The sequence below is a fragment of the Corvus hawaiiensis genome, chromosome 10 (assembly GCF_020740725.1).
Source record: "Corvus hawaiiensis isolate bCorHaw1 chromosome 10, bCorHaw1.pri.cur, whole genome shotgun sequence".
Taxonomy (NCBI): Eukaryota; Metazoa; Chordata; class Aves; order Passeriformes; family Corvidae; genus Corvus; species Corvus hawaiiensis.
This window is the reverse complement of record NC_063222.1, coordinates 19,803,524-19,827,223: the sequence shown is the minus strand read 5'-3', so window position 1 is coordinate 19,827,223 and position 23,700 is coordinate 19,803,524. Positions and strand designations below refer to the sequence as shown.

At 63.7% G+C, this 23,700-nt stretch overlaps 3 protein-coding genes across 6 annotated transcripts; 1 reads left to right on the top strand and 2 right to left on the bottom strand.

Annotated features, from left to right (window-relative positions):
• Positions 1 to 1,705: 1,705 nt before the first annotated feature.
• CLCN2 (chloride voltage-gated channel 2) lies at positions 1,706 to 14,388 on the top strand. 4 transcript variants are annotated; one of them, XM_048314611.1, is made up of 24 exons: positions 1,706 to 1,804; positions 6,246 to 6,390; positions 6,854 to 6,985; positions 7,100 to 7,228; positions 7,753 to 7,886; positions 7,973 to 8,050; positions 8,159 to 8,237; positions 8,838 to 8,963; positions 9,031 to 9,115; positions 9,224 to 9,325; positions 9,410 to 9,494; positions 9,572 to 9,727; positions 10,166 to 10,235; positions 10,427 to 10,537; positions 10,765 to 10,978; positions 11,076 to 11,209; positions 11,328 to 11,479; positions 11,558 to 11,663; positions 11,732 to 11,805; positions 12,429 to 12,479; positions 13,091 to 13,129; positions 13,342 to 13,446; positions 13,519 to 13,605; positions 13,685 to 14,388. In XM_048314611.1, exons 1-24 carry the CDS (start codon positions 1,754 to 1,756, stop codon positions 13,889 to 13,891), a joined length of 2,652 nt encoding a protein of 883 aa, XP_048170568.1. In that variant the 5' UTR covers positions 1,706 to 1,753; the 3' UTR covers positions 13,892 to 14,388. The 4 variants fall into 4 exon arrangements, with proteins under 4 accessions (XP_048170568.1, XP_048170572.1, XP_048170569.1 ...); XM_048314615.1 differs by lacking the exon at positions 9,410 to 9,494 and having other exon boundaries at positions 9,090 to 9,115; positions 9,533 to 9,727; XM_048314612.1 differs by lacking the exon at positions 12,429 to 12,479.
• On the bottom strand, positions 14,349 to 16,645 carry LOC125330877 (heat shock protein beta-7-like). The gene is made up of 3 exons (XM_048314617.1): positions 16,198 to 16,645; positions 15,227 to 15,378; positions 14,349 to 14,698 (listed from the first exon to the last, which is right to left on the bottom strand). The coding sequence occupies exons 1-3, from the start codon at positions 16,643 to 16,645 to the stop codon at positions 14,510 to 14,512; spliced, it is 789 nt and encodes a 262-aa protein (XP_048170574.1). The 3' UTR covers positions 14,349 to 14,509.
• Positions 16,567 to 22,393, bottom strand: FAM131A (family with sequence similarity 131 member A). The gene is given in 7 exon segments (XM_048314616.1): positions 16,567 to 18,579; positions 18,954 to 19,082; positions 19,281 to 19,463; positions 19,724 to 19,817; positions 20,590 to 20,714; positions 22,293 to 22,336; positions 22,338 to 22,393. Coding segments are annotated over 7 exon segments (1,077 nt in total). The 3' UTR covers positions 16,567 to 18,133.
• Positions 22,394 to 23,700: the final 1,307 nt, after the last annotated feature.

Below are 23,700 nucleotides of genomic sequence, written 5' to 3'. Positions count from 1 at the left end.
GTGGGGCCCATGGGAGACCCAATGTTGCCACCTGCCCTTCAGTCCCTAATGTGGAGGACTGAGGGATCTCTGGGGCCACTCATACTGTGCTGGTATACACTGGGAGGACTGGGACAGTCAGAGCTATACTGGCTTGTATTGGAACAGTGCCTGAGCTGTAGGGAAAGTAACACTAGGCTCTACTGGGACAGCAGTAAGGCATAGTGGCAAAACCTCAGCACTCTAGGGGGAAAATGTTAGCCTACTGGGGCCACACCCAAGGTGACACTAGGCTAGACTGGAGTAGTGGTAGAGCAATAGAAGAATGGTACTGGGGCACACTGGGCTGGGACAAAGCCCTGTGCGCTAGGCTGGGTGTCCTGCCCTGAGTACACCCACAGGCACACAGGCACCTGTGCCAGGAGGGTGGCATCACCTGTGGTGGCCTTGCAGTGTGCTGGTGGCCCACAGCCAGGCACGCTGGTGGCAGTGGGCAGAGCATGTGCCCTGGCACAGGGCTTCCCCGCCGGATGAACATCCCTGCTGCCACGGGGCAGTGCCAGGAGCTGACGAGCAAGGAGGGAGCTCCGTGCCTGGGGATACAATGAGCGGGCAACCCATTTTGTCACCTCCCTGCCTCAAACCGGTTCGTGTCGGGCAATGAAGCCTCCCAGACTGGCACAGGACATATCCCAGCCCCCAGCCCAGTAATCGTCACCCACTCTTGGGGGTGCCGACGTCAAACCAGAGGGTGGCACCTGGGCAGTGAGAACTAGCCCATTCCCGATCCCGCAGCACCAGTCCAGCAGTGCCACAGCTCTGCCTTTCCCTGCACCCAGTTCTTGCCACAAAGGTGCCATCCTGTGCCCCGGGGAGGAGGGTGAGAGTGGCCCTGCCAGCTGCCCCGGTTGCCCCTGAGCCCGTGGCGGCGGTGAGACAGAGGTCCCGGCAGCCAGCCTGCCATGCCGGAGCACCTTGCCCAAGGATTGCCAAGCTCTACCCATGTGCCTCTCTGGAGAGGACTGAGCCTCTACTGTCCAGCGAGTTCAGCAACGAAGAGTGGAGCCCATCTCTCTCCCTGGGGGCTGACAGTCCTGGGACACTGAGCAGCATCACGGTAAGGATGAGCTCCCTGTCAGCTTTGGGGTGGTGAGTCCCCAGAGTGCCAAGGTGCCCTGCCCCCCTTGGGCATTGACAGGTGCCCTCGTGCCCTTCATGACAACACAGACCTCAGGCACTCTGCCCCCACCGATCTGTCCCCCAGCCAGGCATGGCCATTAGCCTGGGTATGATCATCTGCAGAGCCTCAGCCCAGTCCTCCCACATCTCACCGGGGAGAACCCACGGGGAAGCAGCGCCCAGCCCCACGCCAGCCCCTTGTACCTGTGGGAAGAGGGAGCAACGTGTCCCAGGGGAAAGTTGGCCCGTGGTCACCCTATGCCGGCTTTTACCCTCACCTGCACCCACTGGTTGCCCACGGGTGCCATCCTGGGCAAAGGCCACTGTGGACGGGGCACAGCCATGGGACAGAGTTCCCGGCCGGACTCCCCTCGACCCAGCCGGGCGCTGGGTGCCCGGCGCTGCCGGCGCCGGTACCGGGAGCCGCCGGTGCCGGGCGCTGCCGGCGGAGGCGGAGCGCGGCCGATCCCTCCCCCGGGCAGTGCCCCGGGCCCGCCCCGCGCGGTCCGGGAGGAGCTGCGGCCGCCGCGGGCACCGGCAGCGGCACCGGCACCGGGACGGCGCGGAGCGGAGCGGCGGCAGCAGCGGCGGCACCATGGCCTCCGAGAGCGAGGCGCAGCGGGCGCTGCAGTATGAGCAGACCTTGGTGAGTACCGGGGGCACCGGGCGGACACCGGGGTAGCCCAGGATGCGACAGGGCGCGATGGAGCACCCGGGGGTTTTGGGGGTCTGGAGGTGCTGCCCTGCTCAGGGCGGCAGAACTCCGCGGTGCCCTGTTTGGGGTGCTGTATCCTGTTTGGGGTGTCACTCCCAGTCCCCCCGGCTGTGGAGGAGCCCAGCTGAGCCCCCACTCCCAGGGCAGGACTTCTGCACACACCTCACCACCCCCTGCCAAAAACCCTCCTCACTGGGAAGGGATGCCCACCCTGTGGGGGTCCCAGAGGCGCCAGCCGGGCACGCTCCTCTCCCCCGCACGGCATGTCCCCGGCCCTCTGCCCCCGAGATAACGTATCTCCCCCACCCGCAACCTTAGCCCCATGTTTACAACTCCTTTTCCTCCGAGGCCTCCCCACTGGCACCAGTGTGTCCCGTTGTCCTGGGGTGTCCTCCTTCCCCGCTGTGTCCCCAGTGACTCCACTGCTCTCCACTGCCCACGGCCCCCAGACGTCACGGGCAAAGGTGCTTTTCCCTGGCCTCTACTTGGGACGGTGCCCAAGGCGGACGGTACTTTGCCCTGGCAAAGGCATGCGGACAGACAGGGCCAGGGAGGTGTGCAGGGAAGCAGGGACTGTGTGGCCACAGAGTTGTCGTGCCCACGGCTGCCCAAGAGAGTCTGAGCAGGTTGCTGTGTGCGGGGCAGGCCCTGCTGAGCCTTACCCACCCAGCATGGGCGCACGGGGCAGCGTCGGGGCACTGCTGCTCTGTATACCCTCTGCATTGCCTTCCCCAGCATCCAAACCCTTCTTCTGTCGGTGCCCCTCAGTGCTCACCCCAAGCCGCCCCTGCCCCACCGCTGTCAGGTGGCTGCAGGACACCAGCTGGCCATGGGAACCACGGCTGTGCCGTCATCTCCACGACCTTATTGACCCCACGGTTCTTCCCGGCAAGGCTGAGTCAGGGAGCAGTCGGGGGCAGGAACAGGGGCGAGCTGTGGCGGTGCCTCTCCCCGCCGCCGGCTCCGGACGGCCCCCCTGGGCAGCCTGGTCACGGTGGCTGAGCAGAGAGGCCACCCCAGCCGGGCACCACGGGGCGGAGGAGCCTGCGGGCAGCGCGTGAGGGGAAAGGCACGCTGGGCTGGCATAAGGACAGCCGTGCTCGGCATCAGCAGACTTTGCCCTCCTTTTCTTTGGGCAGGGTAGCACCCATGGCCTGAGTGCTCCATGGTGCCCATCCCCATGGCCTCTGGGCTCAGTGAGGCTCATGAAAGCACCTGGGGCTCGTGGGTGAGGCTGGGTGCGGGCTCCCGTCCCATAGCCTCACACCTGAGTTGTGGGAGCTGCATGGGCATGTGCTGGGCAGGAGGAGTGCCCAGCCCTCCCCAGCGCATCTGAGCCACCACCTGCTCCTGCCAGCTCCTGCCAGGAGGGTCAGGATGCAGCTGGAGCCTGGCATGGGCTGGTCTGAGCTGGGCAGCCTGGAGACAGCTCCTGCCTGTGCCCACAGCCAAGCCATCACAGCCAGGCTGCAGGGTTGTGCCCAGCCATGCCCAAAGGTCTCTGTCCCTACCACATGCCCTTCCCCTCCCCAGATTTCACCAGCCCTGGGATGCCATGGGTCTTAGGGCCCCAGACCTAAAGGTCTCCCCAGGCATCCCACCCTGGGGTCCCCATGCTGGGCAGGTGTCTGTGGGAACCCTTGGCATGCTGAGGGTGCCAGGGTGCACATCAGCCCCAGTGTCCCCCACATGCCAGGCTGTCATGGCAGGGAGCAAAAGGCCCCGTGGGGGGGATTAAGCTTGACAAACTGCCCTTGTTCATTGCAGAGCCTCTCAGGGTGATTAGAGCCCGGCTAAGACGGGTAGCGTGACACACACCCCCTGGCCTCTGCCTGCCCACTGCCAGCTCAGAGGACCCCCCACTCCCTTGCCTTTAAATATCTCCCCTAGGGGAAATTTGGGGAGAAAGGTTGGCCGGCATCAGCCATGAGGAGGTGGGCACCACTGCCAAGCAAGCTCAGTGCTATGGGACCGGCTGGCACGGGGACACGGCAGCACCAGATGCCAGTGCCCGCCCCAGGCGCAGCATCGCCCAGGCACAGCAGGCACCATGGGCTGGCAGTGCCCAAGGGACTGTGGCACAGCCGGTGCCTGCAGTGCAGGAGCCCAGGACCAACACAGCAGCCTTGGCCCGTGCCCGTGTCCCCGAGTGCCCCCCGCCAGCCCCCCCTGTGCCCGCTCCCTGCCTGCCCGGCACTGTGATTGTTCAGCTGCTTCACGGCAGAGGCCGGAGTCCCGGGGCTGTTTGTGTTTCAAAAGGCCTTTGTGGAAAAATAACCGAAGCGGAGGAGGAGGAGGAGGAGGAGGAAGGAGAGAGCCCACCACTGGCCCTCACAGCCATGCCAGGGCTGTGGGCACAGTAGCTGTGGCTGCTCAGCACTGGGCACCCATGGGCGTCCCATGTCCCTCCTGTGGGGCTGTGGCATGGGGTGGGCATGGGGTGGCAGGTGGCAGTGGGGTGGCACAGCCCCTTTGCTCGTACCCCTGTTGTTGCAAGTGGGGCCAGCTGCAAAGTGAAGCAGTGGGGGGGCAAATCCCACCACCCCCAACCAGGCTGGAACCTCTGGCACTGGGCATCCCACCGTGTGCCCCAACACCTGGCGGGGCAGTGTGGCAGCCCCTGGCACAGCCCCAAGAGGTAGACACAGAGGTGGTTTGGGGAGCACTCAGCCTGGGGCTGCTCTTATCTTGGTTTGGGCTGGCCATGGGTCAGCAGTGGGGCCAGGCAGGCAAGTGCTTGGCAGGGTGACAGCACTCCTGGGGTGACGGCCCATTTCATCTTCCAGAGCAAACAAGCTTTTTTCAAAGGGAGCCTTTGAAAGCAAGACCCCGTGCGGGGCCGGGGTCCTCCTCTGTCAGCCAATGCTGGATTTGGCCCCTCAAGGTGGCCATGCCCTTCCCCCCAGCTCTTTTCCACAGGGCAAGGAGCCACTGAGCCCATGCTGAGCAGGAGTTTGGGGGGAAATCCGTGCCAGGATAGGGTCAGCAGTGGAAATTAGTTCACCCTCCTCTCCCTGCTTACATCCCCACCCTCCCTCCCGCTGCTGGGCACAACCTGGGTATTAGACAGCAGAGAATCCACCCGGCGCCGCTCTGGCTGCTTTCTGCTCTCTACCAAAGGGACCTGGGCAGGAGCGCTGCCCCGTGAGAAGTGCACCTTCATGCCGTCCCCACGGGGAGTTGTCATGTGCCAGCAGGCCAGGGGGCTGCGAACAGGACCCGAGCATCCAGGGTGGGCACTGCTGCCAGCAGCCAGGGCTGGGCTGCCCACGTGCCCAGCGTGGTGCCCACCCGTGGCGTTGCCCCTCGGCCGGGCGCCGGCACGGGCCGTGCCGGGGAGGAGGGCGGCTGCGCCCCGGCTGGGCAGCCACGCGCTGCGCTGGCACGGCACGGCGGGTGGGCACGGCATCAGCATGGGGCTCACGTTGTCCCGACGTGGGAGCCTGGCAGGGCCCCCACGGCCCTGAAGCCTCCCTTTGTGCCGGGCCAACCTCTGGCGCTTGGCATTCAGGTCGTGCGGGGGGAGTGAGACGGAAACCAAGCAACCGAGTCCTTGGCAGTGCCCGCCAGCGCGGGACAAATGCCCCCGGCTCAGTGGGGAAGACAGGCACAAAGAGCTCCTGGCCAGCACAAGGGGCACTGCCAGGGCCACCCCCTGCCAGGGCCAGGCCACGTGCCGCAGCCAGGCAGGAGGCACCCGAGGAAAGGGGGTGATTCCTATGTGGGCACAGAGCCACTCGCACCCCTTTGATCCCTAACCCCCTCGTCACAGCCCAGGGACCGCCCTGGGCCTGATGTTGTGCCCCCTCCTCCTGGAACTGGGGGTACATCCTGTCCCTCTCTGTCCTCCTGCCTCTCTGCTGCCAGCTGAGACCAGCCAGCTCGTGTCACCTGTGGCCTGCCAAGGCGGCTTTTGGGGGGGTATCCCAGCCCTCATTGCTCTTAGCAATGTCGGGGTGTGGTGCCTGCAGAGTGCCGGCACAACCCCAATACTAGCCCTCAGAGAGTCTCCTGGCCAAGCTGGCCACGGTCCCATCACTGGAGGCCCTTCCCCACCCTCCACCAGCACAGTCCGGTGCCTGGGGCACCTGGGCAGGGCCGGAGACTGGTACTGACGTTTCAGCTGCCTGCTTTGGGCACGTGAGCAAAACAATCACTATCGATCCACACTCACCTTATCTGCCTGGCTCCTTCCCACGCCCCGAGGGCAGCCGGGCACTCCCACAGGCACCTCCACCCCTTTGCTTTGGCCTGCCTCACGTGGCAGGCCATGCCAGCATGCCCACTGCTCCCCTGACTCAGTTTCCCCACTCGGGTGCAGGAGCTGGGGTACCAGCTGCCCTGACACCCCTGCCTACTCCTTTTTCCCCAGATGTATGGGCGTTACACGCAGGACTTGGGCACCTTTGCCAAGGATGAGGCGGCCCGGCTGCGGCTGCAGGAGGGGGACACCCCCCGACCCCGCCGCCCCTCCGAGCTGCTGGAGTACACCCAGGGCCGCTGTGCCCCCTGTCGTGGTAAGGGTCACCGGGATATGGACGCGGGTGGGCACAGCCCCACGGCGGCACAGTCTGGACACGGCTGCCCACCCCACCACGGCGGTGTGGGTAGAGTTTCTCTGGCTGTCATGGGACACCGGCGCCGAGGACAATGCCACCTGCCCGCCGGGCAGCAGGGACACAATGGCCCGAAATAGCCAGGCACACTGCAGGGCCTGGGGGCCCCCAGCCCCTCTAGCTGGGGCCATGCTAGGGAGGCTGTGCTGGTGGGAGGTGCATGCCCGGCGGTGCCGTGTGTGACTGTGCACAGTCAGCTGGCTGTGACAGCTGGACACAGAGGTGCTCCTGCACCAGATGGTACCAGCGGTGCTGGGTCAGTGCTGCTGGTTGTGAGCATTTATGTTGCTGTCAGCCTGGCTCTGCCACCTCAGTGTGCCCATCCCTGGGGCACCCAGCCCTGAACCCGCCCTCGTGTCCACAGTCTGCGCCTTGCAGTGCCAGCGGTTCCTCATCTCCAAGGTGGGCGAGGACTGGGTCTTCCTCATACTGCTGGGGCTGGTCATGGCACTGGTCAGCTGGGCCATGGATTTCGCCATTGCCACGTGTCTTCAAGGTAAGCAGGTACCAGTGGGTTCCTGGGACTGTGGCAGGGCTGGGAGTGGCCATGCCATAGGGCCATGCCATGTGCCTTGCCACCCACCGCCCATCTGACCGGCTCTTCCCACAGCTCAGAAGTGGATGTACGGCGGCCTGGACACCAACGTGCTGCTGCAGTACATGGCTTGGGTCACCTACCCCACTGTGCTCATCACCTTCTCAGCTGGCTTCACCCAGATCCTTGCCCCCCAGGCCGTGGGTAGGGCATCAGGGGGCTGCCTGTACCCTAAACAGGGTGTCCACTCCCTGGGGCTGTGCCTTGGGAGCTGCCTGGGTGTCTTCCTGGAGGTCCTGGGGGTCTTTCTAGGGACATGGGCTGGTCTTCAGAGGATCTCGTGGGGACTAGGATTTGGATGTCATCCTGAGCTGTGGGGTTGGGGGTCTTCTAAGGCCTATGAGAGAGGTCTTCAGAGAGTGTCCTGTGAGTTAAGGGGTGGATGTCCTCCTGGGCTATGAGGCTAGCAGGCTTGGGGGTCTTCCTAGGGCTAAGAGCTGATCTTCAGAGGGTCTTCTGGGAGCTATGAGATTGGAGTCCCTGTGGGGCTATGGGTTGAGCTGTGCCTACATAATCATGGGGCTGTTCCTGATTACTGTGGGAAGTGGCATCTCTGGGATCTCCCTGTGGCAGTGGGGTGTGGCAGAGCATCAAGGATTACCCCCCAGAACCATGGGGCAGTGTCCCCCCTTCATGACTGTTGGTCAAGGCCGTCCCCATGTCACCAGGCTCAGGGATCCCCGAGATGAAGACCATCCTGCGGGGCGTCGTGCTGAAGGAGTACCTCACCCTCAAGACCTTTGTGGCCAAGGTGATCGGACTGACATGTGCCCTGGGCAGCGGCATGCCCCTGGGCAAGGAGGTGAGGGCAGTGCCTGGGGCAGGGTGAGCAGGGGCCAGGGAGTGAGGCTGAGGGCAATATCCTCAGTCCCCCTGTTGTCCTCTCAGGGTCCCTTCGTCCACATTGCCAGCATGTGTGCAGCCCTGCTCAGCCACTTCCTCTCCCTCTTTGGGGGCTTCTATGAGGTGAGCAAGGCAGGCTGGCCCCAGGAGGATCAACCTGTGCCCACCAGCAGGTTTGGCAGTGCCTGGGATTGGGGGGACAGTGCCCACTCACTCCTGTCTTCCTCACAGAATGAGGCAAGAAACATTGAAATGCTGGCAGCTGCCTGCGCCGTCGGTGTTGGCTGCTGCTTCGCCGCCCCCATTGGAGGTAGGGTCACCCGGGGCCCCCCCACACCCCCTGCACCTCCCGCCCAGGCAGCAGGGTCCACCTGGCAAGGCAAGCAGGACCCCCAGGACAGCTGGCCTGGGAGAGGGCAGTGCTGCTCAGCAGGGAGGAGCAAGGGAGGAGCGGGCACCATCGTCCCAGATGCGTAACGTCTGCTCTTGTCCTCTCCCCTGCCGCCCTGCGCTCCAGGGAGCTCCCCACTCCAGTCCCGCTGAGCCCTGCCCGTAGGTTGGTGATGTGTCTGACTCTTTCCTTGCCCTTTGCCTGCTGCCCCATTTGTCTGTCTGTCCATCCGTGTGCGCCTCACTCCATCCCAGTGCCACCCTTCAGGTCGCTGCCCACATGCCTGTGCTACCCTCTCGCTCATGCAGACTCGTGCTTGGCCCACTGTGCCGTGTCCACTGTGCCCAGCTGGGACCAGCCACGTGCTTTGCCAGGGAAGCCCTCAAACTGCCCCGCAGTGTGTCCATGGGGCCCCCCATGGGCTGTGCACGAGTGTGGACTCAGGGTGGGAAGCATGCCAGGCACCGGGGCCCTGCCTAGGTTTCTCCACCTCCCTTGTGCACTTCCCCCCAATGCCAGGCGTCCTCTTCAGCATCGAGGTCACCTCCACTTTCTTTGCCGTCCGCAACTACTGGCGCGGCTTCTTCGCTGCCACCTTCAGCGCCTTCATTTTCCGTGTCCTTGCCGTCTGGAACAAGGATGAAGGTACCTCAGGCAGGGTGAGGGCACAGGGGTCGCCTGCCCAGCCCTACTGACCCCCACCATCCCCCAGAGACAATCACGGCACTGTTCAAAACCCGCTTCCGCCTCGACTTCCCCTTCGACTTGCAGGAGCTGCCTGCCTTTGCCGTCATCGGGTGAGTGCGGCCATCCCAGCACCCATCCTATGGCCCCAGGGGTGGCAGCGGCAGCGCTGGTGGTGCTGGTGGTGGCAGCAGGACACCTCTCCCCTTGGCTCTGCCCAGGATCGCCAGCGGCTTCGGGGGTGCACTCTTCGTCTACCTCAACCGCAAGATCGTGCAGTTCATGCGCCGCCAGAAGACCATCAACCGCTTCCTCATGAAGAAGTAGGTGCCCAGCAGTCCCCAGCAGCAGGATGGTGGAGCTGGGGCTATACCAAAATCACCCCCTGCCCTGTGCCACCCTGCCAGGCGCCTGCTCTTCCCTGCCCTGGTGACGCTGATCATCTCCACGCTGACCTTCCCGCCCGGCTTTGGACAGTTCATGGCTGGCCAGGTACCTGCCATGGGGTGACACACAAGTCCCCACCCAAGGGCCACCACAAGCCCCAGCTGATCCCTGCCCATCACCAGCTCACCCAGAAGGACACCCTGGTGACACTCTTTGACAACCAGACGTGGGCCAAGCAGGGGCTCAGTGATGAATTCGAATACTTGGGCATTCTGGAGGCCTGGCACCATCCCCGCTCCAACATCTTCATCACACTTGTTGTCTTCATCCTCATGAAGGTGGGTGCCTACTGACCCTGTCACCCCCAAGGTACCACCAGGAGCTTATGGAGAGGATTTCCTGGATGCCACCAGGGAGATGCCAGATTGTTGCCAGAAAGGTGGCACCAGAAGGCATTGGGTGGCTGCTTCGAGAGTCCACCAAGGTGTTTGCTGGGTGGTGCTGGCATGCCATCAAAGAGATCTTGGCTAGGAGCCACCAAGGTGCCACCAGGGAGGTGCTGGCTGCTTGCTCCTAGGTGCCACCAGGGAGGTGCTGGCCAGATGCCACCAAGTACCACCAGGGAGGAGCTGGCAGGGTGCCCCTGGGAGGAGCCCATGCCCCATGGCAGGGTGTGGTGCCCACGTGCTGCTCTACAGCACCTAGATGAGGGTCACAGCAGGGACAGGAGGCAGGGCTGGGTCCGGGAGGGCAACTAATGGGTGTCTGCCCTGCAGTTCTGGATGTCAGCCTTGGCCACTACCATCCCAGTGCCATGTGGAGCCTTCATGCCTGTCTTCGTCATTGGTGAGTCCCTGTACCCTGTGTGGGCACAGAGGGAGGAGGAAGCCACCTCGCAGCCCACACTGGGCACCTGTGGGTGCCTCCACACTCCAGGTGTCCCTTTCCCTGGCAGCATCAGGCAGAGGAGAGGGCGTGAGGCTGGGCTGGGTGCCAGGAGAGCCCTGTGCCCGATCCCAGCCCGTCTCTTTGGGCAGGGGCAGCCTTTGGGCGCCTGGTGGGGGAGAGCATGGCAGCCTGGTTCCCTGACGGCATCCACGCAGATAACAACATCTATCGCATCGTGCCGGGGGGCTACGCCGTGGTGGGTAAGCACTGAGCTGGAATGAGGACACCATGGTGGGCATGATTTGGAGATACTGCCCCACAGCTGAGGTGATGATCCCCAGAACTGGGAGTGATGCCACCACTGGGGATGGTCCCAAGGGCTCCGGATGTGGTGGATGCCTTAGATGGGGGAACCCAGGGTGGGGACATAGCCTGGTGGGCGATAGCTGACAGCCCCCCTCCCTGTGTCTCCTGGGGGTGGCCGCAGGGGCGGCCGCACTGTCGGGTGCTGTCACCCACACGGTGTCCACGGCCGTCATCGTCTTCGAGCTGACGGGGCAGATCTCGCACATCCTGCCTGTCATGATCGCTGTCATCCTGGCCAATGCTGTGGCCCAGAGCCTCCAGCCCTCCCTCTACGACAGCATCATCCGCATCAAGAAGCTTCCCTATCTCCCTGAGCTGGGCTGGGGCCACCACGAGTGAGTTTGTGTCCCTTGCCCCAGCCCCAAACCCCTCACTAAGCACAAGAGGAGGGGATGGCATCACTCTGAGGCCACTGCTCCCCTTCCTGGGCAGGAAGTACAACGTGCGGGTGGAGGACATCATGGTGCGGGATATCCACTACGTCACCCTCAGCTGCAAGTACCGGGACCTGCAGCAGGTCCTGCACAGCACCAAGATGAAGAACCTGCCACTGGTGGAGTCAGCTGGTGAGACACAGAAGGGGCTCTGCCGGCATCCACAGCAGCCGTGGAGTGTGCCAGGATGGGGGGGTGGATGGCAGAGGGAATATCAGGAGCCAACGTGGCCCCTTGCTGTGTCTGGCAGAGTCCATGATCCTACTGGGCTCCATCGAGCGGACTCAGGTGGGTGCCCTGCTCAACAACCAGCTCAGTCCCCACCGCCGACTCCTGACCTTGCGGCAGAAGGTGCTGTCCGAGGATGGGCACCGGCTCTCCGATTCCAGCATCCGCTTCCAGGTGAGGGATGCAACTATCCTGGGGGATGCCCGGTCAAGGTGCCCCCCACCATCACCCTACCACCCTATACCCCTACAGATCAACACAGAGACCTCCTCAGGCTCCCCTGCCCGCCCCGCACTCCACAAGCCCCTGAAGCCGGCGCTGAAGCGGGTGCCAAGCAGCCCGGCTGACAGCCCCCCAGGTGAGTCTGCATGTGGCCCTCCTGGCCCCCCTCTGTCCCCCCCACTGACACCGCCTCTCCACCCACAGCTGGCACCGCTGACCACACTGGCATCGCCCTCAAGAGCCTCTTCTGTGCCAACACCTCCGCAGAGCCCACTGAGGTGAGAGCCTGGCCCTGCACATCCCTTCCCATCCCTGCCTGGCCTTGCCTGGCCCTGCCCAGCCCTGCCTGGCCTTGCCTGGTCCCTCCCAGCCCTGCCCAGCTCTGCCCTTTCTTATCACATCCCTTTCCATCCCTTTCCATCATTTTCTATCCCATCCCACCCCATCCCGTTCCTACCCATGCCATGCCATGCCATGCCATGCCATGCCATGCCATCCAATCCCATCCCATCCCATCCCATCCCATCCCATCCCATCCCATCAGATCCCGTCCCATCCCATCCCACCCCATCCCATCCCATCCCATTCCTGCCCATATCTCCTCATCCCATCCCATCCCATCCCATCCCATCCCATCCCATCCCATCCCATCCCATTCCTGCCCATATCTCCTCATCCCATCCCATCCCATCCCATCCCATCCCATCCCATCCCATTCCTGCCCATATCTCCTCATCCCATCCCATCCCATTCCTGCCCATATCTCCTCATCCCATCCCATCCCATCCCATCCCATCCCATCCCATCCCATCCCATCCCATCCCATCCCATCCCATTCCTGCCCATATCTCCTCATCCCATCCCATCCCAACCCCTAACCTCCGTCTCTCCCATGGGCCAGGCCCAGGCCGCAGCCTATCCCAAGGCCAAACGCGTCCGCCTTTCCATTGTGGTAAGCTGCAGCCAATCGCAGCCTGGGCACAGCTCCTCCCAGCCAATCAGAGCCTGGCAGGAGTTCTCTCAACCAATCAGAGGCCTGGCAAGATTGTGCTTGGCCAATCACGTTGGGCCTATGTCCGTGCAGTTCATTTTGGATGATTACGATTCCATCCAGCCGATCCTGGTGTGCACCGCCCCTGTCCCAAACCTTCCCAGGAACTGGGACACGGAGCCTCCCAGCAATCACAGCCACGGGATCTGCCCCACTTTGCTCAGCCAATCATGGCACACTTTGCATTCTCTCCACCAATCACAAGCTTGGCTTGTCCAACTGTGGCCAGTCAGGGTGTGACCAATGTCCTGTCAACCAATCATGTTACTTGACCTGCCCATGTCCTGCCTGTACCCTGCCTGCTCCCCGCCCATGTCCTGCCTGCACGTGCTGCCTACACCCTTGCCATTCCCTGCCTGTTCCCTGCCTGTTCCCTGCCTGCATGTGCTGCCTACACCCTTGCCGTTCCCTGCCTGTACCCTGCCTGCACCCTGCCTGTGTCCTGCGTGCAGCTGGTGTGCGGATGCACCGCCTGCCTCCCTCAGGGCTGCTCCAACACACCTCTCTTGCAGGAGGAGATGATTCTGGGTGACAAGATGACCCCAGCAGAGGTGAGGGGTTGGGCAGAGACAGGCAGGACCCTCCTTCTCAGAGGGATCCCAGACATCCCAAAGGGGTGCCAGAGCATGAGGTGGGCATGGGGAGGTAGAGGGGGGATAACGCAGATTTCTCCGTAAGACTGGGTGTAGGGAGGATGGGGGGGCCCTTGCTGGCACCTGTGGGGGGGCCGTACCCCTCACCCTGCCTAATGGTACCTCCCCAGATACTGGAGTGGGAAGAACAGCAGCTGGACCAGTTGGTGGACTTCAGCAGTGCCAAGATTGACCCCGCACCCTTCCAGCTGGTGGAGCACACCTCGCTGCACAAGGTGCGCCCACACCCCACCCCAGACCCCCACCCGCAACCCTCAGACCCCCAACTCAGCCCCCTCTTCCTGCAGACCCACACCATCTTCTCTCTGTTGGGCCTGGACCACGCATTCGTCACCAGCATTGGGCGGCTGGTGGGCATGGTGTCCCTCAAGGAGGTGAGCAGGGGGCAGGGAGCCTGGAGGGGCACAGAGTGGCACCTGGAGCTGTTTGCCCATGGGTTTGGGGTCCCCGCAGCTGCGCAAGGCCATCGAGGGCTCACTGACAGGCAAGGGGGTGAAGGTGCGCCCGCCGCTCGCCAGCTTCCGTGACAGCACCGCCAGCACCACCGAGGCCGACACCACCGCCCTGCACCAGCTCTGGGACCGCCACCAGCACCACCACATGCCCCGCGAGGCTGGTCCTGGGGGCGACGATGATGACAACACCCCCAAGGGCCAGTGAGATCCTTGAGATCCACCCCCCCATGTCCCCAGAAGCCACAAGGGCCCTCTGGCAGGTGCCGGGGGATGCCCACCCTGAGCCCACTGATGCCAGGCTCAGCACAGGAATGGGCACCCTCAATCCAGTGCCACTGCCCCCTCCCTGTTCCAGGGACCAACTGAATGCCCTCCAGCCAGCCCCTGCTCCCCAACTACCTGCCAGCTCTTGGGGCTTCCCACTTCGCTACCTCTGTACCCCCCCAGCCCCTGGTGCCCCCCAGAATGGCCACTGTCCTCTCACCCTCCATGGGCACCACAATGTCCCTGCTCAGGGTGGCATAGGGGGAGAGAGGGGCATCAGGTTGGGGTGTCCACGGGGACATGGGTGGGCACTGCCCTCTGTGCTCAGCACCTCATGGCTGGGAACAGGGGGTCCCTGCTGCCTCTCTGCCGTGCACATCTCCCCATGTAAATACAGAGATTTTTATATTAATTTAATAAAAGGACTTTATAAACAGAGCTGGAGCACTGAGGGGCTGGAGGTGGAGAGGGGCACAGGCTGTGGGCACCATCTGAGCTTCACCACAGTGCTGGGGTTGGCATCACTCAGGGCAAGGAGCCTTTTGTCACCCAGTGTCACTCACAGCGTGGCCTCACTGCGGTACAGCAGCTGTGGGGGCTGCCCAGGGCCGGCACTGGCGCGGCGCCGGGCAGTGATGACCAACGTGCCAGTCTCGGTGAGGGTGCAGCTCACCGACAGCGGGTCCGTGTCCTCAGGCAGCTGGCACTTGTGGGTGAAGGTGTCACAGACGGTGCCATCCTCAGCCACCTGCGGGGAGGCAGCACCGGTGCAGTGGGACACAATGGGGCATGGTGGGTACACAGCACATTCCCAGTTACCCCAGTGCTTCTAATGGGGCAACTCCCAGTCACCCTGGCTCCAGCAGGGAGTTCAACAGGGAAGATCCCAGTGACTCAGGGGCAATTCCTAGTTACCCCATTGCCAGCAGGAAGCAGGCCCCAGCTGCCTAAGTCTTGGCTTGTGGGGTTAATTCCAGCTACTCCAGTGCCAGCAGGGACCGTTCCCAATTGCCACCTCCAGCAGAGAATGCAATGGAGCAGGAATTCCCAGTTGTCGCATTCTCAGTGAGGACAGTTCCCAGTTACCCCAGTACAGGAGAGGTGCAGTAGGGCAGGAGTTACCTGTTGTCCCATCGCTGGGGCACAGCTCCCATTTACCCCAGTGTCAGCAACAGCTGTTCCCAGTTACCACCCCGACCCCGCCACCCACAGGAGGGGGTGTCATGGGACAGGACCCCCATGGCCAGGGGGAATGCTGCCCCCTCAGGTGCCTCACCTTTTCTGCCTGGATGGCGACATGGCAGTTGGAGGTGGTCACCACAATGTCAGGGGGCTCAAACTGGCTGACGTCGGCCACCACTTGGTAGGTGTCACCCTGGGCACGCACCCAGGTGCCCAGGCTGCAGGGGTACATGGCACCTGGGGACTCTGTGGGCATTGGAGGGCTGCTGGGCATGGGGCCACAATGCCCAGGGTCTGGGGCACTGCAGGGTGTGGGAGAGTCTGGTGACACTGGGGGAGGGAGGGCTGGGGGTAGCAGGTGGCAGTGGGAGTTTGGGGATATTGAAGGTGCTGGGGGATTGCAGGGGGAACTGGGGGTCCCAGGCGTATGGGGGTACTGGAGGCCTGGAGGGGTACTGGGTGGTCTGGAGGCACCTGAGGGCACTGGGAGATTCCAGGGGCACTGGACAGCGTGAGGACAGCAGGGGAATTGAACAGGAGGGTGAAGACACTGGGGATGACCAGGAAAGACTGGGGGAGTGGGCTGGGGGAGATGGGGACACTGGAGTTACTGGGGGTGTACAAGAAAGTGGGGGTCTAGCAGGTGACATCAAAGGGTGTGGGGCACAGGGGAGCTGAGGACATAAGGGCAGCCTGGATGGCCTGGGTTGGGGAGGAAAAGCTATGGGGGGGTTCTGAGGACAAAAGGAGGATCAAAAGGGTCTGGAGAAGGGGGAGGAGGCAGCACAGTGGTCCTGGGGACAGCAGGGACACTGGGGTTACTGGGGACTTACAGGGGGAACACAAAAGCACTTGGGGAGTAAGAGCTGGAAGACAGTCCAAAGAGCCATAGGGCACCTGGGGGGCAGTCAGAGTTCCCCCCTGAGCCCCCCCAACCTGTGCTGAGAGGAGGGTCCCAGGCTGTCGCCAGGCACAGGTCTGCTAGTAAACCCTTGGGGAGACCATCCCCAGGGTAGCAGGGCTCCCCCAGGGTAGCAGAGCCCCCCCACCCTCCATGCCCTGTACCTGGGTACCCAAACGCCTCATGTGCCCGTGCCCCAAAGGGTCCATGCCGCCGGTCGCCCTCGAAGCGGGGTTTGCCGTGCCCCTGCCCGTAGGCGCTGAGGAGCTCAGCGCGGTACGTGGAGGCTGAGCTGCGCGCTGCCATGGCGCCTGCTGCCCGCGCCCCCCGGGGCCCTGCCGTGGGGAGGGTCCAGCCGCCCGCCAGCCACCACCGCCAGATGCCCATAATTAGGCACCCTGTCCGTAGGAATGCGAGATAAGGGACGAGGCCTCCGTCACCCCGTGGGGCCGCGGAGGGGGATGCATCCCTGCCACCGCTGGCCTGCCACCTCCTTGCCCCCCACCTGCAAGAAGAGGCGGCCGGCGCAGCGCTCGCACAATTTACTTTATTCAAGACCTGGCAGGACGGAGGAGGGGGTGCCACGGTGTGGGCACCCCACGGATACTCCATAGGTACCGCCACAGCGGGGCGGGGGGCTCAGGCAGCTCCCACAGATATGCACATGCGTGCACATGCCCATGCGCTCCCAGGTGTGCACATGCACACACACACAGAGCAAAGCCCCCACCCATCCACGGGCACCCCGCACCCCCAGCCCAGCCCGGTACCGTGGGGAGCATCCGCTGCCCCCGGGAGGGAGGGGTGGCGGGTGGCAGGGAGCCATCAGCATGGTGTCGGGCCTGCTGGCCCCGGCAGCCCCTCGGTGATGCAGGGACAGGAGGGGCCAGCCCCACACCGGGCACCCCGTGGCAGGGAGGGAGAACAGGAGCTGTGCCTGGCGGGGGGTTGATGGGGGTGCTGGGGGTGCAGGGGAGCAGGGGTGCAGAGGGTGCTAGGGGGCACCCCGGGGTGCAGGGACAGGGGACAGTGGCTGGGCTGGGTGAGGAGCAGCATGCAGGGGGAGAGTGGCCCACGAGAACACGTGCCATGCAGGAAAGGGCGTGCAAGCATTGGCAAAAACTGGCATTCCTCCCCCAAACGACGTGCCTGGAACCCCTCACATGGGCTTGGGGGGTCCCCGAGGGGGGGTGCCACCCCCAGCCAGGACAGGGGGGGCTGGTCGCCCTTCATGTAGGCACTTGGTTCCCTGCTAGGGGTGAGTGACTTGTCGACAGGGACATCAGTCCTGCTTCCTACCCCCTCTCTCCACCCTGCATTGCCTCATAGCAGACTTGGGGCCCCTGGCTGGGCTGAGCCCCGTGCTGCAGGGCTGGCTTGGGGCTGCTCTCCTGGTGGCCCAAAGCCCCCAGCCTGGCAGCCTGTGCCCACCTGGCCCTGCAGTCTTCCCGTGCCAGCCCCATGCATGTACAAAAGGGTAGGAAGTCCCAGCACCGCAGCACACCCACAGCACCCCTGGCACCCCCACAGCTCCCCTCCAGCAGCTCCATGCTCCAAGGCAGCAGTTCACAGTTTTAAACACGGTCCAATAAAAGTTGGCCAGGGAGAGAGGAGAAAAGCCCTTCCCACACCCAAAACCCCCACCACCACCCTGGCTCGGGGTGGTAGAGGCACCACGGGATACTTGGAGAGTTTCAGCCATGTCATTGTGGGGGAGGGAACTGTGCCCAAAAGGGGAGCCCAGGGTGGTTTGGGGGAGAACATGCGAACAACCAGCCCCAATTATTTAGTCTTGTCAGTTTTTGGGGGCACATCTGGGCATCAGGGCAGGGGACAGACCCCCCCCAAGCCCTTCCCTGCACCCCTTCCCTGCTCTCATGCAAAAATCCAGGAGGGCAACGATGTGGCCAAGCAGGGCCGGGGCATGGTGGGGGCACACTGGCTGGGGGGGCTGCAGTGGCCCCCTGAACCCCTCCTGCGCCCGGATAGCGAGGGGGAGCAGTGGCAGGGCCTGTCCCTCACCCAGCGTGGGGTCTGGCCAGAGGGCTTCGGCAGGGGACCTGGACCCCCACCAGGAGAGGCAGGGCACCCTAGGAGGCATCAGGGCTCTTCGGCCTCCTCCTCCTCCTCCAGCGATGCCACCCCGGAGGAGGCGACGTCAGAGATTTTCCGGCGGAGTGGGAAGTCCTTGCTCAGCACCACCTCGTCCTCCGTGGGCGAGAGACAGGCTTCGGCGTAGGACACGGAGTAGAGGGAGTCCTGGCACCGGAGCCGTGTCAGGCCCCGCAAGGCACTTTGGCTGGCTGGGGGCGGCAGCTTGGGCAGCAGCAGGTCCTCACCCCCCAGGGAGCCCAGCAGTTTGGCAGTGAGTTCGGAGGGCGACACCATCTCCAGGCTGCAGAGGCTGGAGCAGAGAGTCTCAGGGGAGAGGGTGTGCGAGGAGTCGCTCTCGGGCTCGCAGGAGCCGTGCCGCACGCCCAGCTGGCACAGGTGGCCCTGCAGCAGGTCTCGCAGCAGCGCACTGGCGGGCATCGTGCCTGTCAGCTCTGTGGGAAACCAGGATGTCTGGGTCAGTCCAGGGCTGAGGGCACCAGGGATGTCAGCTGCCCCCTGCCCTGTGCCCTGCAGGTTGGGAGCAGTCCCATGCCTGCTTTGCACACAAATTGCTGCATGCAGGGCACTGGTAACCATCAAAGGAAAAGCAGAACACTCTCTGGCACCACAGAGGTGTTGCATTTAAGGGTTTCCCCATCCCTGGCTCAGGCACTGTTTGCCACGGTGCCAGGCAGGGCCACTGCCTGTATGGGGCTGGCCAGGCTGGGCAATGTGCCAGCCAACGGGCATCCCATTCCTTTACCCCTCAGTAGTGGGACACCCACACCAGCAGTGGCACAACTTGCCCACTCCCCACAGCACCTACCGGTGGGCTGGGAGCTCTCTGTGGAGGGCATGAAGTCCTCATCGTAGGACTCGTCATTGGAGTCATCCCCATCCACTGAGGACCAGGCTCGCAGCTTGGCCTCAGCGATGGCAAACTGCTCCGCCACACCTGGCACAGGACAGGCACGGGTCAAACGCATGCAGGGAGGTGCCCCCAAAATCCCACTGCCCTGGCACCTCTCTGCCCGTAGTGCCATGGTATGGATGGATGAATGGACAGATGGATGCATGGGGACAGCCCATCCCACCGCCCCTGCCCTGAGCCGCAGTGGGGACCATGCCCACCAGCTGTGCCCGTGGTGCCTACCAGCAGCGAATCGCGCCTCCTGCTCGCCCTCGCTCAGGTGGCAGTAGGAGCTGAAGGCGCTCTCCAGGGCAGAAGGTGACTCCACTGGCTTACACCAGCCCTTCCACTCGATAAGGTGGGCAACACGGCCCTGTGCCATGGCCGTCGGCTTCGTCACGTGCTCCTTCACCACCTGCGAGATGCCTATGGGATGTGCCCCAACGTCAGCATGTGCCAGGGCACCCCAAGTCCCCAACACAGGGCCCATAACCCTGAGATCCAGCACTCCCTGCCTCCAGTCCACAGGACCTGGCACCCCCATGCCCTCCTCTTGGATGCCACCAGTGACCCCTTGGGCTCCCCTCCAACTCCAGACAGGTGACCTCCAAGCTCTCCCCAGAGGCCCAGACTCCTCAGCTCAGGAGAGCCCCCTTTCCCAGATGAGCCCCTGGGTGAGCAGTTACCGTGCAGTGAGGAGCGGGCCAGGGCAGCGATCTCCTGGATGGTCAGCGCGCGCCGTGACTTGGGCAGCATCTCGACAGTGTCCTCAACATTGACCTGCCAGAGTGGGCAGTGTGGTCACAGCCTGGGTACCATTCCCCTTCTGGGAGCCCCATGCTCCAGGAGGGGGCTTGTCCTGCTTGGTGCCCACCCCGGGGACCATTACAGGCATCCGTGTGTGCAGAGGGATGGTCACAGCAGGGCCCCTGTGCCTGTGTGCACACTCCCACAGTGTCAGCACACCCGTACGCTGACACTGTGCACACACCTGCACATGCCTCCTCAGGTAACCACATCTACACACACACAGGCACTCAGACACGCAAACTGACCATAAGCACACACCTGCACACTCACACCTGAACTCACTGTACACACACGTGCACCTGCACGCTTGTGTGCACTCACATGTGTACGGGCCCCGTGCTACTTGGTGTCGCACACACGTGTGTGCCCTCCCCAGCTCGGGCACGCACACATGCACGTGCAAGACCACCACAGCCTGGCTCCCCAGCACCCACTCCCTGGCAGCACACACCATGCCAAGACACCCTGCTGTATGTCCCCATTGCTATCCCAGCCATGCCAGGCCCAGAGCCCATGGCCACGGGAGAAGCAATGTGGGATTTGGAGGCGCGCAACAAATTGCATTGCCATGGCAACAAGGCACCGTGGACTGATTTCTCCCAGGATACAGCCCGGCTCATGGCTGACGTCAGAGCAGCCCTGAGCCACTGCGAGCTGGCAGGGCCATGGCCAGAACGGGTGCCCCGCCATGGGGTACCGGCACACGGACACCTCAGCCGGGCACGGCCAGGCTCAGTGGTACCTGGAGGAAGTCCTGGCTGTCGAAGGAGGCCTGGCGCACCAGCCGGGGCAGCGGGCGGGCAACACTCAGGGGTGACAGTGCCTTCACCTCCTTCCACTCCACACACAGCGTTGTGTCCACGGCCACTGCAGGAAGAGCCGAGGCCAACCTCAGCACCTCCGCTTCTCCAGCAGCCCTCTCAGTCCCCCAGCCACTGACCCCATGGTAGCGGCTTCTTGTCCAGTCTGAGACCAGACGCAACTCGTTGCTGCAGCACTGGTGACTCACGCCCGGGCAACTCTTCCGCCTGTGTCAGCAGTAACGCACGTCCCCAGCCTGGCACTGGGGACCAGGCGCCCATCCCAGCTTGGCAGCTGCTGTGGGAGGGGTGGGGGCAGCTGGACCAGGCCAGACTGGGCCAGGTGCTGGGTGTGTGGAGGGAGGCAGCACTGGGCCATGCTTGCAGGGGGCTGCTGCTCCTCCGCTATGTCCAAAATCCCCCTCTCCAAGGAGGAGGTCAGGAGGGAAAGGAGCAAGAAGGGATAGGGTCAATAAAAGCACCTACACCCATCCTTCACCACAACAGCTTGACCTCCTGGCACTGACACTTCAAACAGATGGATGCCCACACCCTCAGGCACTGACTCCCAAGCACTGGGGATCTCCTGTCAATGCAGTTCCCAGGAAAGGTCAGTCCCAAAGGGGCCAAGACAGGGGATCCCTCAGGAGCCTCATTTCCCCTGCACCAAGGTGGGCACGGCTGACGTAAACCAGCTGTGAGGTGGGATACAGGGGAGCTCATAAGTGCTGCCTCCCACCCATATCTAAGAGTACACCCTGCCTCCTTGGGAAATTGCAGAGAAGATCGCCCCCACTCCCAGCTGTGGGCAGGGGCACCCTGTGGTGACATCCTAGCAACAACACCCCCAGGGCCCCTCCGGCACGTCTACAACACTCTCAACACTGTCCTAGCCCCCACCAACCCAGCCTCCAGAACACCTTCGGATCACAGCCCCCGCCCCTCCTGCAGCACCCCCAGGACATCTGCAGCACCCCCGCTGCACCCCACACACTGCAGCAAACCCCTACCTCCAATAGTCCCCTGAACAACTCCATCTCTCTCATAGCTAACCCATAACCTCTCAGGACTCTGACCGGCACAACACTCCCTTCCCAGCCCCTTTGCACCCCCATCCCCCAGCTGCCCCCGAGCTGCAGGCCAACTGCTCCAATCCCCCCAGCCTCTACACGTCCGCACCCCCCCCCCCATATTTCCCTGCACTCCCTGGGCCACCCAGCTGCTCCAGAGCAGCACCCCCAGCTCCCAAACCCCCACCCATGTATAGCCCCCATCACCCTATACGTAGCCAAGTCCTCCAGAGCCTTCAGGCTCTCTGTATACACAACACACTTAGATACCCCAATTCTGAGTACCCCCCCACCTCCGTGACTCCCTATACCCCGCAGCCCTCACAGCCTCCTAAATCCCCATACACCACCAGTCCATCCCCTGGATCCCCCTCAGCTCCCTGCTCTCCACCTTCCCCTATCCCCCAGCGTCCATAGCCCCCCACACCCCTATCGTATCACCTCCAACCCCTCGGCCGCCCCCAGCAGCCCCTGCACGGTCCCCTCCCCATACTCAAGTTCCCCTAACACCCTCCGTACCGTAGGACCCCCTATTCCCCCAAGCCCCCGGTCCCATGCCGGTGTCGCTCACCCACCGATGGTGGTTTTGGAGCCGATGCAGCCCATGCTCCCGGGGGGGCCCCGGTGCGGGCACTACCGCCGGCTCCGCGCCGCCCACATCGCCCCCCGGCCGCATGGGCGGCCCCGGACAGCGCCCGCGCCCCGCCGGAGCCGCTGCCGAGCCGGGCCGGGCCGCGGTACCGAAGCCCCGAGCGGAACCGGAGCCCCGAGCGGTGCCTGCGCCGGGCCGGGAGCAGCACGTCCAGAGACGTCACTGCTGGGGGAGGAAGAGGAGGGAGAGGGGGAGGCGGGAAGAAGAGGAGGAAGAAAAGGAGGAGAATGTGCGGGAGGAAGGCTGAGAAAGAGGAGGCGGAGGGGATGAAGGATGAGGGAGAGGGAGGAAGGGGAGAACGGGGGAAAGGGAGGCCGGGAGGAAGAGGAGGAAGGGGAGGTGAGGAGAGAGGTGAAGGGGGGATGAAGGCAGCCGGGGAGGATGAAGGAAGAGGGGGGCTGAAGGAAGAGGAAGAGGGGGACGGAGGAAGAGGAGGGGGCGCGGAGAGGAGGAGGATGGACGGAGGAAGAGGAGGGGGCTGAGGAGGGGAAGAAGGCCGGGCACCGCGGAGAGCGCCGTGCCAGCACCGCGGACAGCGCCGCCCCGCCCGGCCCCGGTGCACCCCCCGGGGGGGAGGGGGGCGAACAAGGGCTGGGACCCTGCAGAAACAGGGCACCCCTCAGCCCCAGGCGTGCCTGCACCTACCCTCCCCCGACGGTGTGGTGGTGCAGCACACAGCCACTGGCACAGCCCCCCACCGCCATGGAAGTGGGCTGGGGACAGGTGGGTGCAGGCTTTGGCACATCACGTCTGACAGCAACGGCCCCTGCAGGAGTTGCAGGCCAGCGCTGATGGGTCAGCCTGTGTTCATTCTGAAACCTACTGATGGTAATTAATGCTGTGGTACCTTTTCCCTGGCACAGGAGGGCACTGCTGGGGTGCCACCCTCTCTCTCCCTTGGCAAGCAGGTTACCCAAACAGCTCAAAGGGCCTCCCTCTCTTGTTACTCACTCATTCCCAGTCATGGAGGGAGTTCCTGCTCAGTCCCCAGCCCCAGGCCTTTCCCTGCCAACTGCTTCCCAGCATTAGTGATGCCAGGGCTGCAGCTCAGACAGATCAGCCTCTAATCTGGGGAACAGCCTCTGGTTAATTATTCTGTACCCTCTGGGCCATGGCCAGGGTGACTCAGCAAGAGGCAGCCCAAGGCATCAAAGACTGGCCTCCAGCCCCAAGGGGGACCAGCCTCTGTTGCCAACAGGGATACCCCACAAGGGAACCCCAGCAGCGACCAGCTGTGCCCCATCTCCACTCCAACTGCAAGACAAGGCAGGAGGGGGCTGATAGAAAAATGCCCTCCCACACTGAAAGGCGTAGAGGGAACCTGGCACACA

Excerpts from the sequence above, each read along its gene's own strand:
- LOC125330877 (XM_048314617.1), bottom strand. The coding sequence starts at position 16,645 with ATGGAGTATCCGTGGGGTGCCCACACCGTGGCACCCCCTCCTCCGTCC. Across the intron at positions 15,379-16,197 it reads TGAGGCGTTTGGGTACCCAG|AGTCCCCAGGTGCCATGTAC; the intron begins GTACAGGGCATG and ends CAATGCCCACAG. Across the intron at positions 14,699-15,226 it reads TCGCCATCCAGGCAGAAAAG|GTGGCTGAGGATGGCACCGT; the intron begins GTGAGGCACCTG and ends GCCTCCCCGCAG.
- CLCN2 (XM_048314611.1), top strand. The coding sequence starts at position 1,754 with ATGGCCTCCGAGAGCGAGGCGCAGCGGGCGCTGCAGTATGAGCAGACC. Across the intron at positions 6,986-7,099 it reads CATTGCCACGTGTCTTCAAG|CTCAGAAGTGGATGTACGGC; the intron begins GTAAGCAGGTAC and ends CTCTTCCCACAG. Across the intron at positions 11,480-11,557 it reads ATTCCAGCATCCGCTTCCAG|ATCAACACAGAGACCTCCTC; the intron begins GTGAGGGATGCA and ends ATACCCCTACAG.